This window comes from Antedon bifida, chromosome 6 (genome assembly GCF_963402885.1).
Source record: "Antedon bifida chromosome 6, ecAntBifi1.1, whole genome shotgun sequence".
Classification (NCBI taxonomy): Eukaryota; Metazoa; Echinodermata; class Crinoidea; order Comatulida; family Antedonidae; genus Antedon; species Antedon bifida.
The window spans coordinates 5046492-5067946 of NC_136231.1; the positions used below are offsets into that span (position 1 = coordinate 5046492).

The 21455-nt window shown below is 33.4% G+C and overlaps 4 protein-coding genes across 5 annotated transcripts; 2 read left to right on the forward strand and 2 right to left on the reverse strand.

Moving 5' to 3' along the window:
• Nucleotides 1-3765: 3765 nt before the first annotated feature.
• On the forward strand, nucleotides 3766-8845 carry LOC144844413 (bone morphogenetic protein 2-like). The gene is made up of 4 exons (XM_078701309.1): nucleotides 3766-4679; nucleotides 6041-6177; nucleotides 6903-7224; nucleotides 7451-8845. The coding sequence occupies exons 1-4, from the start codon at nucleotides 4361-4363 to the stop codon at nucleotides 7942-7944; spliced, it is 1272 nt and encodes a 423-aa protein (XP_078557435.1). The 5' UTR covers nucleotides 3766-4360; the 3' UTR covers nucleotides 7945-8845.
• A 505-nt stretch (nucleotides 8846-9350) lies between these two features.
• LOC144844416 (small ribosomal subunit protein mS37-like) lies at nucleotides 9351-10997 on the reverse strand. Its single transcript, XM_078701312.1, has 3 exons — nucleotides 10829-10997; nucleotides 10166-10284; nucleotides 9351-9758 (listed from the first exon to the last, which is right to left on the reverse strand). Exons 1-3 carry the CDS (start codon nucleotides 10947-10949, stop codon nucleotides 9645-9647), a joined length of 354 nt encoding a protein of 117 aa, XP_078557438.1. The 5' UTR covers nucleotides 10950-10997; the 3' UTR covers nucleotides 9351-9644.
• Nucleotides 10998-11122: 125 nt separating this feature from the next.
• LOC144844415 (N(6)-adenosine-methyltransferase non-catalytic subunit METTL14-like) lies at nucleotides 11123-16650 on the forward strand. Of its 2 annotated transcripts, none has more exons than XM_078701310.1 (12): nucleotides 11123-11256; nucleotides 11335-11527; nucleotides 11685-11767; nucleotides 12058-12157; nucleotides 12498-12548; nucleotides 12832-12919; nucleotides 13170-13260; nucleotides 13391-13532; nucleotides 14085-14177; nucleotides 14420-14536; nucleotides 15459-15669; nucleotides 15992-16650. In XM_078701310.1, the coding sequence occupies exons 2-12, from the start codon at nucleotides 11459-11461 to the stop codon at nucleotides 16324-16326; spliced, it is 1380 nt and encodes a 459-aa protein (XP_078557436.1). In that variant the 5' UTR covers nucleotides 11123-11256; nucleotides 11335-11458; the 3' UTR covers nucleotides 16327-16650. The 2 variants fall into 2 exon arrangements, with proteins under 2 accessions (XP_078557436.1, XP_078557437.1); XM_078701311.1 differs by having other exon boundaries at nucleotides 11155-11186.
• A 2151-nt stretch (nucleotides 16651-18801) lies between these two features.
• LOC144845253 (hairy and enhancer of split-related protein helt-like) lies at nucleotides 18802-20990 on the reverse strand. Its single transcript, XM_078702441.1, has 4 exons — nucleotides 20731-20990; nucleotides 20321-20422; nucleotides 19924-20020; nucleotides 18802-19769 (listed from the first exon to the last, which is right to left on the reverse strand). The coding sequence occupies exons 1-4, from the start codon at nucleotides 20755-20757 to the stop codon at nucleotides 19180-19182; spliced, it is 816 nt and encodes a 271-aa protein (XP_078558567.1). The 5' UTR covers nucleotides 20758-20990; the 3' UTR covers nucleotides 18802-19179.
• Nucleotides 20991-21455: the final 465 nt, after the last annotated feature.

A 21455-nucleotide genomic window follows, 5' to 3' on the forward strand; every position in this document is an offset into this window, starting at 1 on the left:
GGTATGATCTATACAACATATTCCAGGTCAGGCACAAAAGAACCACACTTATAATATTTATAGCGTCAACTACATCGTCCTTGCAAACGATCCCTCTTGAAACTCCAGAAACAGAGATCATCTTCGTCGTTTATAATTACACAATTAAATATAAAGATCTGTTAAACTGCGTCTCTAAATTGCTTCTAACATTGTTTAATTCTACACAATTTTTATGATATATTTTCTACAAAATAACGGTACGAATATTTTAAATCAATGGTATAATATACGCATACCAATAATTTACAACTTTAGTGATGTTTTTGTTTGTTTAATTATAATACAATGTGTCCGGTTCCACTTGTTTGTTTACCGCAAACTGTGGTTTTTCCATTCATAAGAATACAGAATATATTTAGTTTTTACTTTGTTTTAATGACTTGCTCAGATCTAAATCCGCACCTAACCTGAATACAAGTACAGATAAGTGGTGAGATAATGTGTTTCATCTTAATAATAAAATTAAGTGATTGTATTATACCTGAAGCACAATTTTAATCTATGGAAGAGTGGATCCAATGTTGATTCTTGACCTAATAATCGAACAACAGGAGAATTTAAAATTAAAATTCGATTTAAATCTAAAGCAATAGTTTACATAGTTTCTACACAGGACAATTTAGAATATTTTCAGAAAGAACTTTAAACAATAAATGAAAGCTTGAAGGACACAGAAAAAGACGCAAAGAGAAAAGGTAGGCTATACTTTAATCTATTCAATTAATCCTAATAACTAGGCCTACAATTTATCTCAAGCTGCAGATGCAACAAGAAAATTACGTTATGTGTTACCTCCATATATTACTATATAGAAGAGAATCCCTTGCCCGACGTAGTTTGAAAAAGTTGAGATACCAGTCACCAGAAACAAATCAAAACCACTTACACTTAACAAAATGATTGTAGGCATTGCATCATCTACTGTACAGCAAATTGTTATAGTATTACTTTATAATTAACATGGCATGCAACGTCATGACGGATGTTTTTTCTAGAAGTTAAACCTTTATGCCATTTATTTTCATGATTAAACTTGTTTGAATAAATTAATTATAATTCAAAAACAACAGTCAATGTTATGTGGCCCTTTGTCCTAATTATGAGGTCATAGGACATGGAATACGCCACTATACAATAGCATGACCTCATTTTTAAATTATTTCATAAACCTTAGTGGATAATCAATAATTATTTTCTGTAATTATGAAACGGAACTTATTAATTTACACATGTTAGTTAAATCATTTTGTATCAAAACAATTATTGTTTAGTTTAGAAGAGCAATAATTGGAGAATGATTCATATTTTCAGGTATGTTTACACAATTTCACAGATAACAATGCAAACAATAGTATTGACGGCAATGTATCCTGTTTACACTTAACTCGGGTGAAATGATCATAACAAACAATCTCAATAGTTCTTAATATACTATATTATGAATTATTGTGATTTCTATTTTTAAAATGAAAATATTGCAATGTAAAGCTACACTATCAAACTTTATGTGACAAAAAATGTGCCCATGGATATCATGATGTCATTTCACTACCATATTTAAGCATATCACTACCATATTTGGGCACATCACACTTTTGTTGTCAAACTAGTTTGATAGTGTAGACAGAGCTTTAGTAAACAGGTCTTATACAATAAAGCTGCTTTCACAAGTTCAATTTTCTATATGGAATTTCGTTTTTTGTTTTTTAAAATCTGCATGAAACTGACTACGGTACTGCACTTCGGATGCATAAGGAGATACGATAAATAGACTTTTCTGCACGTATTTTCTTTGAATATATCAGTTATATATTACCTATAGGTATTGATGATGTCACATACCATATGGTTGCATCGGTCTCTAATAATAAACCAATGCATGTTATTGATTTATAAGAAGTTCACTTGATCAAAGGAGAATAAACCGCTTCTGACACGTGCCACAATATCTAATGTTTAAAGTAAACTTCTTTTACGGGCGGATTGAATTAAAATGAATCATAGATCCTTCTATCCCGATCTCCCCCAGCGGCCCCATTCACCTGGAATCCTGTCATAGAGAGACATGTATGCCTAAATAATAATTGTATGTAAACATGATAATCTGTGCATCATGTTTAATCCCTGCCATTTAAACATCCAATTGAGTTTATAATGTACAGTACTTATTTTAATCTGGTTAAGTAAACATTCGTATTACACTGAATACTGTATAGAATGACTTCGTATGGAAGAAACTGTCAAGGGCGGAATTTCGGACACAACGGCACATCACCAATACTTATTCCGGTCGTCGATTATTGGTCGGTCAGTATTGCTTTTTACGACACATTTTTACCAACCCGCATTAAATAAATTTATAAAATAAATGGCACAGGTTTTTTACGCGTGTTTTAACTGTGCCTGAATATTTGATGCGTTCTCTATATGAAATGTGATTGATTTGTTGATTGGTTAATTAAATACAATATAAATGAACATATTTACAAAAAATGACACTATCGTATTGGCTTCTTTTGTAGATTATTAATTATTGCCAGGGCCGATTTATAACAGTATGGAATGGTAAGATCTGTTATGTCATGAGTGCAATAATAAAGCAGCCAAGAAAGCACCCTCTGTTTGTGTGTGAATAGACATTTCTTAATTGAAGCGAACAGTGAAGAGGGCTAAGTTTCACCTGTTTCTATTGTGGTTTAACTTATTGTCAACAACGTATGCCAGGTGTGAATTGTTGGTTTTTATTGTTGTGTACCTTTATTTTGGCACGTTCTGCCAGTTATAACTGCTGGAAACTGAAGTGAGTGTTTAGTATATATAGTAACAGATTGGTTCTATTCAACCACTACACCTGTGAGATTGTATCGTGCTTTTTCCCACACTAGTTTCTAAAAAAACTGCAGTGTATTGAAGTCTAATAAAACAGTAAAGAGTTCAATAACTGGAAGTATTATCTGTCTATATTAGCTATGTAAACCTAAATGTGTCGTAAAGATGTTTTAGGAATATGCAAATAGTAAAACATAACGTGTGTTGTTGTCGCTTGGTATTAGTAGTGCGTTTATTACAAACAGTCTTTACGTTATTCTAGTGTTTACCGTATGGTTTCCGGATAAATTTTAATGTAAAGCAAGTTTTATGTTGAATTGAAAACAACATGATTGGCAGTATTTTACTTTGGTTAGCCATCCGACTGATTGACACACATAATTCATTGATTTAAATCACAGCTAACCAACTGTTTTAAATTAAATCAGAAAAAAAAGATTTATAAACAAAAGTGTTTATTTCCTTTATATACATTTTAATCAAGATTAATCATTCATTTTTCATGTTAGATAAATATCCATAGAGAGAGAGAACGACTATATATATAATAAACTAAATGTGTCAGACTAAATATAAAATTATTGTTGACTCTTTAACAATGCTATTGATTGTTCTTGAGAGAGAAAACAGATAGTTTGAGAGGAAAGTCGATAAAGGAAGAAAAGACAGTACAACTTGCACTTGTTAATTGACAATACTTATAATACATACATTAGTATAAGCGAATCAATTATTCTCTTCCTGATGAAAATAAATATGATTTATTATGAGTTATTTATTTGGGTCGGCTAAATTAAAATGACAGGAATCGTCACTAAATTAAAGTTTTACAATATACACTCCATTCTATAATTCGTTTCAAGTTTTTCGGAACCGTTCCTTGAATACAAAAAGCTAATTAAGGGGTGTGAATGCCTTTGTGCGTGAGTTTACTTCCAACACCTTGTGTAAAGGCTAACTAACAATTAACATGAATGTTCATAGGCCCCGTAATCCGCTGATTTAGAATGACAGCATGCTAATGTTTGTATTACTGCCGCACTAAACCAAAGAATGAAGTAAATTTAATCAATCTCATCTTCATCGTTCATGAATTTTAAGGGCGATTACAACTTTATTCTGGTGATCGTGGATGGACTGGAGAGACAAAAGAAACCGTGATCTCTTAAGTGGATTTCGCTGTCCTTAAGGGCTGTTGAGATCATGAGCACCCATCTAGCTCAGGTATTGGTTCGTCCGGAGGTAAGAGGACAAGCTGAGCGTCAATCACAGGTGTGAACTGGTCCGTAACATCCTTTGAAATTACAAACACCCGACTCTGATTGCCAAACTTTCCATCGACCCTCGTCCTGACAACACGTGTTTTAACAGCAAGCTTCAATAGATACGAAATCGTGTAAAACTGTTCTGATTTTTTTTTCTTTCACTGGAAACCGATACGATTATATTATACGAATCTGTTTTTTTCAACTGAAAAACATTACCCACGATGTCAGTATACCAGTTACTTTTCGTGATTGTAATCATCTTCCATTCTTGTACGGGAAAACCAACGCCACTATCACCAACGATATCGGATGTGGAGGACTTAAATACACTACCTGAATCGGAAGAAGTTCGTACGAAAGCGTTGGATCAGTTACGCAACGTTTTCGGTTTTACCAACAAGTCGCATTTTTCACCGGCAAAGGATCATTCTCCGCCTCAATATATGATGGATCTATACAATACTATTGCGCATTCTGGCGGAATTACTAATATACCAAATCCGTATTACTCGAGTACTGTACGTTCATTCCTGGACAAATGTAAGTCATATATTTATATATGTTCCCAAGTTTATCAGAACTGTCAGTTGTCGAGGTTTGCTTGGAAACTGACTATACCCATGTTACCACATCCAAAATAATTTTGTGCGATTATGGCAACCATAATTTAATTATTTTTACATTCAATAATTTTTCATTTATTGTACAAAAATACTTATCATTCGGTCATTTAACAGATTGTTACGTATGAGTCAAACTAGATTCATAGAAATCTGAATGTTTAATTATGAAACATCTGTACGATAATGTTGTTTTCAACTTCTTCATTTGTCTTTAACCTACACATAGTCATTTAATTATACAAACTCGACCAATCAGAGTTAACTTTGGGTCTAGCAATAAAAAAAAAATCAAAACGGAAAATGGATGATTTTACAAGTAGGCCTTATGGCAATTGTTGAATGATTTTTTATTTATTTATTTTGTTAATGTTCCAAGGTACTTTAGATAATTAAAACCTCTTCTCTGCCTCTATAAATAATTTAATTAGTGGATTTATAAAACGGACATACCGTCACTTTACTTGGAAATTGTTCACTTATACTTGTAGAAAATAGATTGAGGTGATTAAGCATAATTGTTTATTGTAAATCAATTTGTAGAAACATGTTAGGCTTACATATGCGATATTTAGGATTTTGTTTTTAATACTTTGTGCTCGCTTTAATCGCACGCTCTGCGCAAGACCGTTTCTCCTGTAAAAACCCCCAGTCATTATGCTATATCGCAATACCCGTTCGAATCTTCCGCCTAAACATCATGAAATGAAATTGACTAAAACTATTATAACGATTCCCGATATATAGGAAATATATTTGAATTCAATCAATTTCTTCAAAGCAGGGTCAAGAGGGTAATCAGTCTGGGAATATGTGGTATGGGATTATGCCTACATTTCCCAGTCCATCTGTTCATATAGCAACAATGAATATACAAATATTTCAGAAATAGAAATCGGTTGCATTGGAACAGTGAGTTAATTGGGCTATTAACAAAAGCTGACGTCACATTGAGATGCTCTGTAGTTTTTGTAGGATAGGCATTACAAATTTGAAATATAATTAGAAAAAGCAAAACATACTTTGACAATAAAATTTACTTTCTAATGATCAGCATAACCTTGTGTTTGGTTATTAGTATTTTTGAACGAAATAAATAATTTTTCATCTTCTTTAATCTGTGCATCTTTATCTATCGGAGACATTGTTACCTAAGTTTAAAAAAAGAAAGAGATGTATTATTTATTGGATTGGACCCACTACACTATCTTGGTAGATAAAAGCAATACATTTATATATACTGTATTTTATATATTTAATCTTAATTATTTTTTTCAACAGCACACAGACAAAGAATGCTGTATAGTTTCAACTTAACCAAGGTACCAAACACGGACAGAATACTTCGAGCTGAATTGCATCTATTCAAAATGAAGCCAAAAGTTAAACATGATAATAGACGACAACACTATTACCAGGTAAAGTTACTAATAATCAACCTTTTCCATTTTACATTAAGATTCATTTCTGTCATACCATTGATCAAATAACAGGATTAGTTTGCAATCACTGTGCTATATTTTGTGGTACCTTGTAATTCTAAAAATATTAAAATTTTAAGTCCACATCAATCGTCAAAGATTTTGTTTCCGAACGCTGACGCATTGGAAATATAGCTCAGTAAAGTCAAGGTTAATATATCTAAGAGGAGTTACCTTTTCTGATTGGTTAAATGTTTTGAAAGTTAAGGAACAAATTTGGTAATAACCCCTCCTGTGCCCAGGCTGTAAGTTTTCTAACCTGTGCGAATTAAGGGATCTGTCAGACGCGCCACCATCTTTCAACAACTGCGATAAGATCATTTCAACTTTGTTATGTTTGAGCCAATGATCTTCTGCGGAAAACCAGTTTCAGTGTTTATCGACACGAACTAGGGATAAGGGTTTCCGCCCAACTTACCTAAACGGATTTTTTATCATTGAAAAATGACATAATCAGAAATAATACACATATGTAGGTCGTTAGAATTTTAGAAGAAAACAGACATCTCCTCATTTTAACTTTCATGTGGTTTAGATTCTGTTTTTTTTTCGACGAATGTGTATCAACGTCTCTAGATATTCATAGTTCCATATATTATTTTGTCAAATAAAAAAAATGTATAGTTGATTAATAATTATTTAACTTATTATTTACTCATTAGGTTCATCTTTATAAAGTGAAAACGGACAATCCGTTATCAGTAGAGGGCGCTGAATTGATTGGTATACGGCTTATCAGTGTGCAGAGAACTGGTTGGGAGGTGTTTGCCGTTACAGACGTTGTCAATAGTTGGATAGCCAATTCAACAACAAACCTAGGATTTCTCATGACGGTGACGAATCTGAACGGAGAAGTGATGGACGACAGCAACGTACGTTTCGCCCAGCGTGGAAAACATCACGATTCGAAACAGCCAAACTTGGTTTTGTTTAGCGACGACGGTAGACAAAAACCAGCATTACCAAAAACAATAACGAAAGTTGGTACGTGCTCGTTTCACAAACTTAAAATAAATCATGTTTTTTCCAATTACAATACTCATGCATGTAACATTATGGAATGTCACAGTGTATTTCATAAGATGAACACAAGAACATTAAATGTATATCGACATAGGCATTGAAATAATGAATATCAATTACATAAAAAGTACTAAATAATAATATTAGTAATAACGATAAATTAATTGATCCATTTTAACTCTTTCAGATCCCGATAGTGCATATGATTATATAATTGAGACGTACGACGATAATAAAGAGGAAACAAAATCAGGGTTTAAACATGTCATGAAGAGGGACACACAGACAGAAACAAACTCAACAGAACACGCAAATACAGGTGAAAACCAGTACCAAACAAACACACGCCGTAGCCAACGAACTGGTCCCTGTGCATTACAACCAATGTACGTCGATTTCCAGACGATCGGTTGGTCAGACTGGATCATCTCCCCAGATGGTTACAACGCAAACCACTGCTCCGGGAAGTGCACATTTCCCCTAACGAATCTTGTAAACCCCAGTAATCATGCATCGGTACAAAGCCTAATAAACACTTTAAACCTAGACGAGACAGTTGGGCAACCTTGTTGTGTACCGGATAAAACAGAACACATCACATTACTTTACTATACAGATGATGATAACGTAGTTTTGAAGCACTTTGAAGGCATGATCGCTACAAGTTGCGGTTGTCATTAGAGAAAAAAAATAGTATGTACGCGGGGGTATATTTTTATCAAAAACATATGAACTGTTTAGTTCAATATGATTTTAAATTCGTTAAAATACGTAACAAAATTGAAATACTGTTATAAAAGCATGTTCAAGAGCTCAATTTTAAGCTTAATTTAAGATCGTTTTTAAATATCAATTGATATAATGCTCTATTATTAGCTCTTATATACTCAACAACTACAACTTTTGATAATGAGTTATACATTGATGGTTGATATAGTTCGGCGTTTGAAGCAATGTAGGCCTAAAAGGCGTTGGAGTAGCATATTTTAAAGTAAATGTATTTATTAATTTTCTAATTCAAACTCAAACACACACTTACGAATATCGACAGCCAGCATGTGCGTTTATTCGAATAATACATTATTTATTGGAAACTGGTTTGCACTGTAAAACACTGTATATTTGTTTAGATCGCGAATTGTTGAGAAATGCAAACTAAAGCTATGTCTACACTATCAAACTAGTTTGACAAAAAAAGTGTGATGTGCCCAAATATGGTAGTGATATGCTCAAATATGGTAGTGATATGACATCAGCATGTGCATATATGGGCACATCACATTTTTTTGTCACATAAAGTTTGATAGTGTAGGCAGGGCTTTAGAAATGTATTCTTAACGCTCCTCTCGATTGGTATCGGAAACAACTTGGAGACCTGGGCTAGGATAAGTGCGTTATATTGAATTATAGTGTACTCTGACATATCGATAATTGTGTTCATGTATATAGTTGTAAATAAAATACAAATATAATTCTGTACTTGTAATTAGGTGTGATATTATTGAATATGAATTTAAATAAATAAAATTATCATATTCTTATTCTCTGTTTTTGTGATTTGTATCATTTATTGTATTGCATCAAAATAATTATTGCAATGATTTTGGAAGGAAGAACACCGCGATGAGACTGTGTCCATGACGCTGAATTCTGACGTAATGAACTTAGCGTTTTAGAGCTACATAATTATTATTATCACAAAACGATGTACACCTATATTCAGAAGAGTACCGCATTCACAGGTAATATGGTATAGTATTAAATTCTAGAAATTATCAGGTGAAACAGAGAAATAAAAAGGGGGCGCCTTGCTACTTAAGATTAGTTTCCACTTGGACGCAACGACACGTGACAAAGCATACTTTAGGCGCAACTTAAGTGAGTTGACCAATCAAAAACGATAGGTCGGGTAATCCATCGCGTCGTGATTGGTCAAATTGCTTTCGGTGGGCTTACGGTCTTGCGTTGCGTCCAAGGTAGGAGATGAACCCTTTCGTTGGATGTGCGAGTTTCGACTTTCTTGCGTTTTTAATTGACAGACTCCACACATTTTGAAGAGTTTAAAGCAACTCAAAAAACAGTATCTATCATTTATAGTATGTTTAAATATTTATTTCTGGACGTATTACTCATTCCGAATGTTAGAAAATCACAACACCATGTACTGTAGTGCACATAGTTAAATGTAATCAATAATCAGCATTAAAGTTACACAGTACACACAGATGGTAAGCTCTTTAACATTATTAACTATTCATATTATATCATGACATCGTAAAGCTCAGTTTTAAGTGAGAGGAACAATGTTGACTTTTCATGTTCATGATGTTGTGAATCCATAAATGTTCTATAAAAATGCAAAATAAAATATTTGACAGATGCTACCGATTGCGTTGTGGAAATTTTTTCATAAGTCTGTTTAGTTGTTCACTTGTTGTTCGACCTGCTTCTATTTTACCTTCTCTTGCTGCTGCTGCAAATGCTCTTTTCTCTTTCTGAAAGAGGAAAAATAAATTTAACTTTTTAAATTTCTTTTTAAAGTTACAATGATACTGTATAGTGAACTAAAATAATATGATTTTTTCCAAAGATAGTTACTACTGTACTAATAAAACGATATTAAAAAGAAAATTAAGAATAGATTATTTTAATAATTGATTATTCTAATTGATTTAATTAGATAATAGTAGACTTAGTTATTTGAAGGATATTTTTAATCAGTATAAATGTCTTGTACCTTGTAAATAGTACAATATTATGATAAAAATTATGAATGATACAGAAGACAGACATTGACCACCACCACGATTCCAATGAAGCTGGTGATTGAACAGAAACTGTATGATGTATCTGCAGTATAAATGAATTTTTTAAATAAATATTTTATTTCCTAATAAATTACCTCAGATTCATTAAAACATTTTTGAAAAGCTGACATTTCCTTCAGACAGTCAGCATCATTGTAACTGCTCTTCTTCCAACATGCTAACAATAATGACATTTCAGTTAAACATGAGGCAGCTACAAAAAATAAATAATTATTTATTTAGCAAGGTACATACAACAATTGTAATACTACAGAAAACAGTAAACATAACATGAGATAAAATGTATGTAGCAAATGTATTTGGTTTAGAATAGTAATGTTAACCTTTTAATCAACATACAGTATATATAATAGTCCTAGGACTAACCATGGATGTATACCTCCATGGATTAACTAAGTACAGTATAAAGCCGTAGAGGCTTTAGTTTTAAATAATTAACAAATAAATATTTCAATTTAATAATTTGATGATACAAAAAGCATTACAAAATAATAAGGTAGTAGGATAGACAGGCTTTTATTTAAGTAAGGACCTGTATATTTTTACTAAAATAAATATAAGTTACAACACAACTAGACATAAAAATTCCTAGGCCTTAGTAGAGGATAATTATATGTCAATATACTGCGATCGGACTGCCTGTTTGGCCCTATCCATCCATCACGAACCAACACAGAGACAGGTCAGAGAGGGCCTAGCCTAAATACCTAAAAATAACAAAAGCAACGTTGTATTACCCTCTTTTTTATTCTTTCTTAAAGATACATTGTTTCGTAAAGCAAATGGTTTTTGAAGAGGAATTTTAGGATCTGGTTTATACACATTTCTTATTATTATTTCGTTAAACCTTTTCGACATGTTTTTTTTCTTTTCGCACTTCGTTTTCCTTGATCTCTGGTTGGTTATCGAAACGAGATCGTGGATATAACTCGGTGCCGGCCTGGTGCTACGTATATAAAAATAATGTTGTTATTCAAACGGTAAAAGTGCGAATAGCCATTGCTTGAAGATCTCTCTGATCTTCTTTCTAGTTGAGGGCGGTATTTTGTTTAACAAAAAATAAAACCGGCATGATGACTGCTGTACTGTAAGTTTGTAAGTTTCTAGGCCTAGAAGAATTAACCCTTAAATGTAGAGAAAAAAAACACTGCATTAAATTATAAAGGTAGGAATAATGTATGTATGTATTTACAATTAAATTTGTCCTTTCGAATGAATTAAATAAAATGGTAATTTTTTCTAGGCCTGGTTGACGTGGTTTCCAAACAATCAAACCAGTTAACAACCGGACAACAAAGAGTCTATCTCATTTAGCTTCTTAGTGCGGCTAGGCTAGGCCTAGAACTTTCATTTGGAACAAAAACAATATGTCGTCAGATCGACTAAAAGCCCTCAAAGAACGTTCAAAACAACGCAGACAGTTATTGGGAAAGCAGGTAATGTATTTAATATAATACAAAAAAAAAAAAAAATATTTTTAATCTTTAAAATTTAACAAACACATAGACTTTAGAGTGCTCACTACTAGGCCTAATAGTAATAAGCATATAAAGACTACCTATTCTTGTAAGTAGTACTATATTTCTTTTACAGTTTGGAGTTGAAGACATTGGAAGTGTTTTGAACACCGATTCACCTGGTACTAAGCCATCCGTGACTGAATCTCAACAATCAAGGTATCTGTTGAATATCGATACTACACCATAGATTAATTGTGGCTACAGAAACCATGCAGAAACGTACTGTATCAAAGCTTCTAAACAATTTTATCTGCAAAGGTTTTTTTGCAAAATGCTTAAATTGTATTTCCCACTTTTTTGTTTCAAAATATTTTTTAGACCATGGGCCAAACAACAATGCACATTTTTCTTTTATAAACCAGATCATATAGATGAATATTGATAATTATTAGTTTTTATGTATTGTATTCTTGATTAATGAAACTTTATTTATCAACGTTTTGCAGTTCAAAGGATACCAGTTTAGCTCCTCCCTCAAAAAGAAGATTAGGACAAGAAGAAGCAAAAAGTAATGATGTCAAAAATTTGAAAAGGTCAGATAGTCAAGTAAGTTTTATAGCATTTTCTTAAAATAATGTTATTATTTAATGTTTTTGTTTGTTCTGTAATATTATGTACTTTTTTCTTCTGTCTTAATAAAGAAAACAAACATAGGACTATTTTGTGTATTCAGTGCACCAAACCGTTTAGTTTAGTTTTAGGTCTTTATTTGGAGTTTGTACCCAAGTGCTACATGTAGATAGGCTCAAAGCATTTCTTTACAGACTGTCTTTTAAACTGTACTTGAATATTAAGAAATGAAATTAAAATTTTGCAAAAGTTTCAGTCCAAGTTTTGGTGTTTTATTGTTTTCACAAATTTATTAGACAATACTTGTTTTTTGCAGGGCTTGGAAGAGGAAGTAGGCGTCTACAAAGACTCTACAACATTCCTAAAGGTAAGGACTATCAGAGAAGATAATTTTACTCTTCCCTGGGATTACTAAGTATAATCCCATTACTGGCTTTATTTTCAGACACTACTTCTGCTGTGTTCAGCTAAATACAGCCCCTACATGAACAGGTATTCTAACCCAATTGAGGAAACTTCAATTGTTTAAGATGGGCTTCTTTTTTCAAGATTTCTTTTAAAAATCAGTATATTTATAGATTTTAAAATAAAACCCCAAAAAGACTACTTAAAAAATTGTAAAAATATTTAATCAAACAATTTTATTTCAGGGTACGCAAAGTGCGAATCCTCACAACGACTATTGTCAGCACCATGTTGACACAGGTCAAAGGCCACAGAATTTTATACGTGACGTTGGTAAGATATGTTAAATAGCACCTTGATAGTGATAAACGTTTATGTGCTTTTATGTTTATAGTATGTCATATGTACACAATTTTACCCTGCTTCAAACCAATTGTTTAAAGTGGGACGTGGCTTGCCTTTGGCACAAACTTCGCCCCTCCTGGAACCGCCCGCTTCTCTAACCTAAGATCAACAAGACCATCCTATTCTAAATTCAATTCATTGTTGTTGTCATACTAAAAGTCAACTAATTATGTTTCAGGTTTAGCAGATAGATTTGATGAGTACCCAAAACTGAAAGAGTTAATTCGCCTAAAAGATGAGTTAATTTCCAGAACAAACACACCTCCAACGTAAGTACAACATTCAAACAACTCACAAAACTACATTTCTTACCGAAATAGTTTTAAAAGAGTACAATAGAACTGTAATAGTCAATTATACACATACAAATGTCAATAAAAAACATCTATTATTATATAGGTACTTACAAGCAGATTTAGAAACCTTTGACCTCCATGAGCTTGGGTGTGAGTTTGATGTCATCCTTGTTGATCCACCACTGGAAGAGTACAGACACCGACCAGGAGTATCAAACACAGAGGCATTCTGGAGTTGGGATGATGTAGGTAGATTACTGTATGATAAACATATCTTGTGGCGATTTGTTAAGCTCTGTCTACGCTATAAAACTAGTTTGACAAAAAAGTGCACAGAGGCGTTGTGGAGGTGGGATGATGTAAATAGATTACTGTATGATAAAAAAATCTTGTGGTGATTTGTTAAGCTCTGTCTACGCTATCAAACTAGTTTGACAAAAAAGTGCACAGAGGCGTTGTGGAGTTGGGATGATATAATTAGATTATACTGTACTGTATGATAAACATACCTTGTGGCGATTTGTTAAGCTCTGTCTACACTATCAAACTAGTTTGATAAAAAAAAGTGTGATGTGCCCAAATATGGCAGTGATATGATATCAATATATCATCGTGTCCATATATGGGTACATCACATTTTTTTGTCACATAAAGTTTGACAGACAGAGCTATATACTATCGACTGTCAGAGCTCAACATTGCCTCATCTTATTTGGCATATATTACACAAGGTATATCGTTTCATTATGTATAATTTTATTTGATTATTTGAATTAATAAACAATTAATTTTGTTAGATATTAAAGCTAGACATACAAGATATAGCAGCACACCGTTCATTTATTTTCTTATGGGTTGGCTCATCTGATGGCCTTGACAATGGAAGACGGGTAAGTAACATCTGAAAAAAAACATTCATATTTTTGCGAACAAGACATAGAAAAAAAGTAAATTTGGGTTATATTGTATTAGCAGTACGTATCTGAAAAACTGATTGTTGAACATTACCATTATTAACTAATCCATTTAAACTCATCTTAGATAACTCAATGAGATCTTTGGAAAATGTCACATTACAAAGCTTAGAGAAAGTGAACCAATTGAATTTAGTAATATTTATGTTTTGTTAAAGTGTTTAAGAGAATGGGGATTCAGGCGTTGTGAAGATATATGCTGGATTAAAACCAACATTCGCAATCCAGGCCATTCCAAAAATTTAGGACCAACAGCTTTATTTCAACGGTCAAAGGTAACTAATAGTTAAGCATTTGATATCAATGTGTTCACACATATTTTGGTGTTATGAAGTGAAATCGGGTTATATAGAAACCCACAAATAAAGTGACTATACAATTAATAACTTGATTTTTGATGGCTTCTGCAAGGGGAAAATTACTTTGAACATTAACTGAAGATCTCAATAACTTTATTCTGAAAATTATAAATGTTATATCCGCACTGCACTTAGATTAACTCAAGTTAATCAACCCATTACTGGTGTGACTTGTAACTGTTATATGTCCTTGTTTTGACAAGAGTAAGCGAGTATGTTTTGAGCAAGTATACGATACAAAAGTATTTATTATCATTTATACAACAAGGTACAAATAAAATTTGGTTGGTTGATTTACATTTGATATAAATACAATAACAAAGAAATTACAGAGATCTAACAAACATGCTATTAAATATAGAATTATAAACAAATGATTGTCGGCAACGTTTAGTGTTTTGATTCAGAGTGATCAGTCTACCAGTTTGGCTAAGCTTAAAGAATTTATTTAGAGGGTGATCGGGATCTTGACGAATTTTATTGACAGTTTTTAAGATGTCCCTTTCATGAAGTGAAATAAGAGGTTCAAGGCTAATGCCGATTATTTTACTGGCCCACTTTTACAATTTTAGCTAGTTTGTTTTTTTCCCTTTGACTTAGATTCGAGAACCAGACAATTGAGCCGAAATCATCATCTTGATAGAGATAAGAAAACAATGGGAACAATGGTGTAAAGCTCTGTCTACACTATCAAATTTTATATGACAAAACAAACAGAATGTGATGTGCCCATATATGGACATGATGATGTCATATCACTACCATATTTGGTCACATCACACTAGTTTGACATGGTAGACAGGGCTTAACAAATACCTTTGAAATATTTTTTCTTCAGGAGCATTGTTTAATGGGCATAAAAGGAACTGTAAGACGGTCGACAGATGGAGACTTCATTCATGCCAATGTTGATCTTGATGTGATTATTGATGAAGAACCAGAACAAGGAAGTTTAGAGAAGCCTGAAGAAATCTTCCACATTATGGAACACTTCTGTCTAGGCCAACGACGCCTTCATCTCTTTGGAACAGACCACACAATACGGCCAGGTATGATACTGCCCAGGGTTGTTGAAATATATGGGTTAAAGACTATCTATCCTATCCTTTTGAATTTTTAATTTTCTAAATTTTTCTTGAGGCTTTCAGCATAATGCGCTATATCAAGTACCAGTTATTATTATTATTATCTATATGGGTTAAAGACTATCTATATGGGTTAAAGACTATCAATATGGGTTAAAGAAGCTCTATCCCCAAGTGTGCTACTTCAGGACCCAAAAGTTTTTACCTTACTTTGGTTATATAATTTTGTTTGTTTGATCTGAAGAATTTTAAAAATCATACAATTTGTTCCTTTTGTATTTTACAGGATGGCTAACTGTAGGTCCTAAGCTGTCGAATACTAATTTCAAACCAGACACATACAGAAACTACTTCACTGAGACCATAGTAACTGGATGCACTGATGAGATTGAAAGATTAAGGCCAAAGTCACCACCCCCAAAGAACAAAGGTCAGAGGGGTGGTGGACCACGTGGTGGGGGAAACAGAGGTGGGCCAAGGGGAGGGGGTGCTCGAGGGGGAAATAGAGGTGGAGGGACTGGTGGTAGAGGAAACATGAGAGGTCGAGGTGGTGGAATGAGAGGAGGATTCAGGGGTGGCAGAGGGGGTGGTCATAGAGGTGGGTTTCCTCCTCGTAGCTAGCTTACAATGATTATTAATTAGTATAATTTTTCTAATAATATTGCTATATCAAATAATGCGAACGAAAATGCAAATGAAATGCACTAATTGTTTTTTCTTTAGTTTGTTACTTACGTTAAATACATGTGTATTGCTTTAAAAATGGTTTGAATATGAAATACTAAAAAACAGAGCAATCTAATTTAAATTTATTTTAATTGCGTAGTTTTACTATTTTGTAATATGACATTAACCAACCAAGGCTATCAAAACAATAGCCGTATGTCAACTTAGTAATGCTTTCTTAATGATTTTTTATGCTAAATAAATGTTTCTTTTTTTAAATGCTGTAGTTCTCTATTTATTATTGCATAGTTGGTGTAAGTTATAGTTTCCAATATCAACATAGTGGCTACACTTGAGATATTAGGGAGGTTTCGCAACGCTACGAATACGATAACGAAAACGGATACGTCATACATTTATGAAACTTTTGAGCTGATCCCCATTTCATATTCGTAAAGCGTGTTTGTGTTGACGAATATCATCAGTCATATTCGTAACTACAAAACGAGTATAGTTTTTGATTATTTTCCACATTTTGCATTTGAATCAGAAATGATTCATGATTATAATATAATTATAGATTTATTGAAAGTAATTTACTAAAAGTAATTTACTAAAATAACAAGTCGATTTTGATAAATAGCAGTTTTTAAAATGCTTACTCGCTTTGATGTTACGCTAGGCCTAGGCAGCCAAGCAACACGTACCTGCTGCGCTTCGAATTTACCGCAGTCACATTTTTTTTTTTGGATCGACGGCGCCCTCGATTTTTGCAGGCTTACGAAAACGAATACATGTGCGTGACGTATTCGTTTTCGTTATCGTATTCGTAGCGTTGCGAAACCTCTCTATTGACCTCAAATGTAAAATATTTCACATGGCAGTAAGAAGTAGGCATTATTATGTTGAAATCCCCAGCCAAATTTAGCGTTAATTTTAATGTATTTTGATAAATCTTGGTTCTTTGCCACTGCTACCATAGCATGATAATATACCCCCATCCGAAAGTTGAATACCTTCCTTGTATATATCTCGGTCATGTCACAACAACCCGTTACTGTAGTTTAAAACGTTAAGTATACAATTCCTCTGTCGTGGTTCTAGACGCTATGCACATAAAATGCATACATTCCCCATATCCCAACACGGGAGTGCCCCACCGGACGTGCTAACCGGTCGTGGGCGACCAATGTTTTTACTTTTTTTGTACATCATTTTTAGTCGCGTGTTAGTTCACTATGTCGGTCGGTCGGTCTGTCTGTCGGTCCGGTATCACTATGCGTTTTAGCACGCGACTTATGACTGTTGGCCTTGTTGTTTAATGTTGTATGTACCGTACATTTAAATGCATTTAAATAATGGTTACCAAACTGACAAGCACTCTTTTGGTATACTATTAAATATTGTAAATGTAATTGTGAATTGTGAATAAATGTGTGAATGTTATTTCCTTCACTGCATAATAAGTTCAGAGAAAAATGTAAATTTCGACTAATTTTCATCTCATCATGGAAGAACTCAATTATGGTATTTAATGGTAAAGTAACGGCGCATACACATCTCGTTGATTTCACAACACGTGACTTTAAATAAAATGAGGCATGACGTAATTCTTCAGTGTATTTCAATTTATTTATTGCACTCAATGTTTTTGTTTTACACTTGTTTAAAGTGTATGCACTGCGCAGGTCATTTTTACTTACTTAAAACAAATTTATTGCCGCTGTCGAATAATCGACCCTGTCAAAAAATTCAAATATATTGTTTGCAGCCTATTACTTAGTTAATTTTACGTTTTAATTAATCTAAAGTTTTAATTAATCTTCATCTAAAAATTAGAACTCTCCACCAATATACTAGATACACTTTTCCTATAACTTATTCAAATAAGTAAGCGTCGAATAAGCACGCCGCAATGAACCTCGAAAAGTACCGCCGCAGCGATGTTTAACCATTACAATACAGTAGGCCTATCATGAATATATATTTTGTTGACAATAATGTCACTTATTGTTTGAAGGTTTGCATGGCGAAATCTAATGTTGATATAAAATATCAATGAGGATGAGTCTAAAGAATTTTTGTTGTCTAATATAACAGAGTGACGATCAAAGCATATTGATCGAAACGTCGAGAAACTCAACAGTTCTTTTCAGAACTAATATACGTAGTGTACCGCAAACTTTATATCAATGTCACTTGTCAAATTTTGTATTAAAATATTAGAGAAAACAAATTATATTGCTAAATACAGCTCGTCGTATTAATAGAAAAATCTACTCGAATTATATATAGAACATCCATCAAGGATTTGTTTAAATATATGTTGTATAATAATAATAAATATCTAGGCGGCCTATCTAATATCTATCAGATTTATCGCAACAACTCTATGAATGTAACACTTTTTTGTGGTATTACGTCACTATTCTAGTTTAAGCAAAATATACAATAACAATATACCAGGTATGTTATCGTTTTGCTTCGTTACTGCTTACTTACTACCCTGGCAATTTAAAAATAGGTGGGGGATGTTCAGTTACATTATGTAGATATTACGTTGTTACAAGGCGTTTCTCTTGAATATAGTAACGCTTGGTTTCGCATGCAACCACTAGGTTGACACGTTTGTGGCGTCCCGAGCGCGACGCACAGACGTCAAATTTAGGGCCTACTGCAGAGACGTCATTAAACAACGTTTGCCGTGCTTAATTACGGACACGTAGTTTAGCCATAAAGAAAATACTATAGATTAATTCTACATGGTACAGTTTTGAAAGTTCGATATGTTGTCGAATTCCGGTTTTTTCACATCGGTTTACAAGAGGGTGATAATTCGTTTGTTTTTGTTTTATTACCAAGTAAATACATTGGATGTGGTTGGAATAGTTGTCTCTGTACGTGACGTATTGCGTGTGCGTTGACGGGGAATGGACGCCAAAGCGTTGGAGTTGCACGTAGTGGTGGTAGTTCAGTAACTAGCGGAGTCGGTTCGTGAATGATGGTATCTTCTGGTATGATTAACTCAGGTGGTGCTCTGATCTCTATTGGGCATTTACATTGGGGATGTTGTGGTGACACTTCGCTGGTGTACCTTGAATCGAAGAACAACGGATATGCCATCATCGAAGAGGAGGGTTGCGTTACGTGTAACGTTTTCGGTGGTTTTGCGTTCGAATAATTGGTGAACTTTCTATAGTAATCTTCATTTGGACTCACTGTTGCTGTTTCTTGTCTGGTAAGTAAAAAATGTACGATCTTTTGATATTTCTCGTCTGACGGGGTTATACCTTCAACTTCTGTTAGATAACGAATTACCTCTTTTAGGCAATCACTGAAGCCTGCGTTATATTGGTTATTGGGCATCTCATCATGCTTGCTAAATTTGGTTTCCGACCCTAAAATGAAAAATAAACCATTATTCGAGTAGTAGATGTAACACACTTATTATGAAAGCAACTTATGAATTTAAAATTTTTTTTCTACAAATTAGGCCTAACTTCAATAAAATAACACTTAGGCCTATAGTGTACTACAATAATGTAGGCCTACCTGTTTCGAATCGACCAGCTATTCCACAACGCTGTAAAACACGTAGATATTTGACCGTCATCTCAAGTATTTCGGCTTTTTCCAGTTTACCAGATGTCTACATAAATTGAATATAGTTACGATTTATAATGTTATTATTTGATTGCTAAAAAGTAGTTTAATTGATGTTTAAGAAAGCGTGTCTAGCATACTCTACTACATTTTATTTATTTTATTTTATTCAATAGAAACCAACAGCGATAATTACCGCCACTAACAGGTTTGATACAAACAAAGCCAGGACTGTTTAAAGCACCTTGGTTGGTCCTATTGATATATCACTAATAGCGCCTTGTGAAACTGTTTGGTTATAGCCTAATAATGAAACCATAATATTAGTCTTACAAAACTTACGTACCTGTTTAGCAAAGATAGACGGGACGGCCTGACTGAGTTCAGCTAAGCAACTATTAATTCGATCCCGACGTCGCTTTTCTATCACCTTATGTGAAGTTTGTTCCTGCAATAAAAAAAAAAAAGAGATATTACAATTTTGGTGTTAAATGCATGCCTTCTAACTTCTTGAACAAGTTAGTTTAATTTAATTTTTTTCAATTTATTATTAATTATTGAATTAAATAGGTTATGGACTGTATTTGATTTCGTCAGAAGTACAACTTTGGCTTCGCATTCCACCTACTTTTCTGCACATCCACTGCGAATGCTCCTTACACTGGTAAGAACAAAATTGATATACCCAGCTACATTGTTCATTTTAATATAAAAATAATAATCTAAAATAAAATATATAAGACTAATAATACTTACTGAACGTTCACGCTTCCTGCTAATCATATTAAAAGTAATGATATAGATGATAAAAACTAATAAGTATCCAAGTATTAGGCCTGGTCTCTATCTCCTGTGGTTGCCTCGTTGTAGTGGACCGCTCTCTTTCTCTGATCGTCTTTGATTGATAAACGTTGCTGCATCGTCTGTCGTAATATTGAATTCAGCATCAGTTATTAGCGGTGACAAGTGTTAATTTTCGCCCGATGGATCCTCTTTCTCACGACATTCCGTCGTTGTGCTCTACTGTTCTGTGCACGGGTTCGTGGTTTCGCTTTATTAGTTCTATTGTTTAGTCGAGGATGTTGCAAGCCGTCCACAACCAGCTTGAAAACTCACGCGTGGTTGCGTTTTGCACATTTTTATATAATATCATCGTGTGGATCGATATAATGAATGAATCATATACATTTATTTTTTTTAGTAATCATGGAGGAAATATATATTTTTCCTCCATGGTTTAATGCTATACGATGTTTTATAAATCAAAAAGGCACATTTCTAACGGGCCGTGTATAATTCTGATAAACAGTATTACAGTACAGTACTAAATGTTAATAAATAGAAACTGGTATCATTATTACGAACAAATACTTAACCATTGACGATTATAAATAATTTAATCTTAGATTATCGTTTTGATACCAGAGGTCCGCCTCTGCTGTAAATTCTGTTTCATTGGGCTAAATTGTATCAATCGCCTG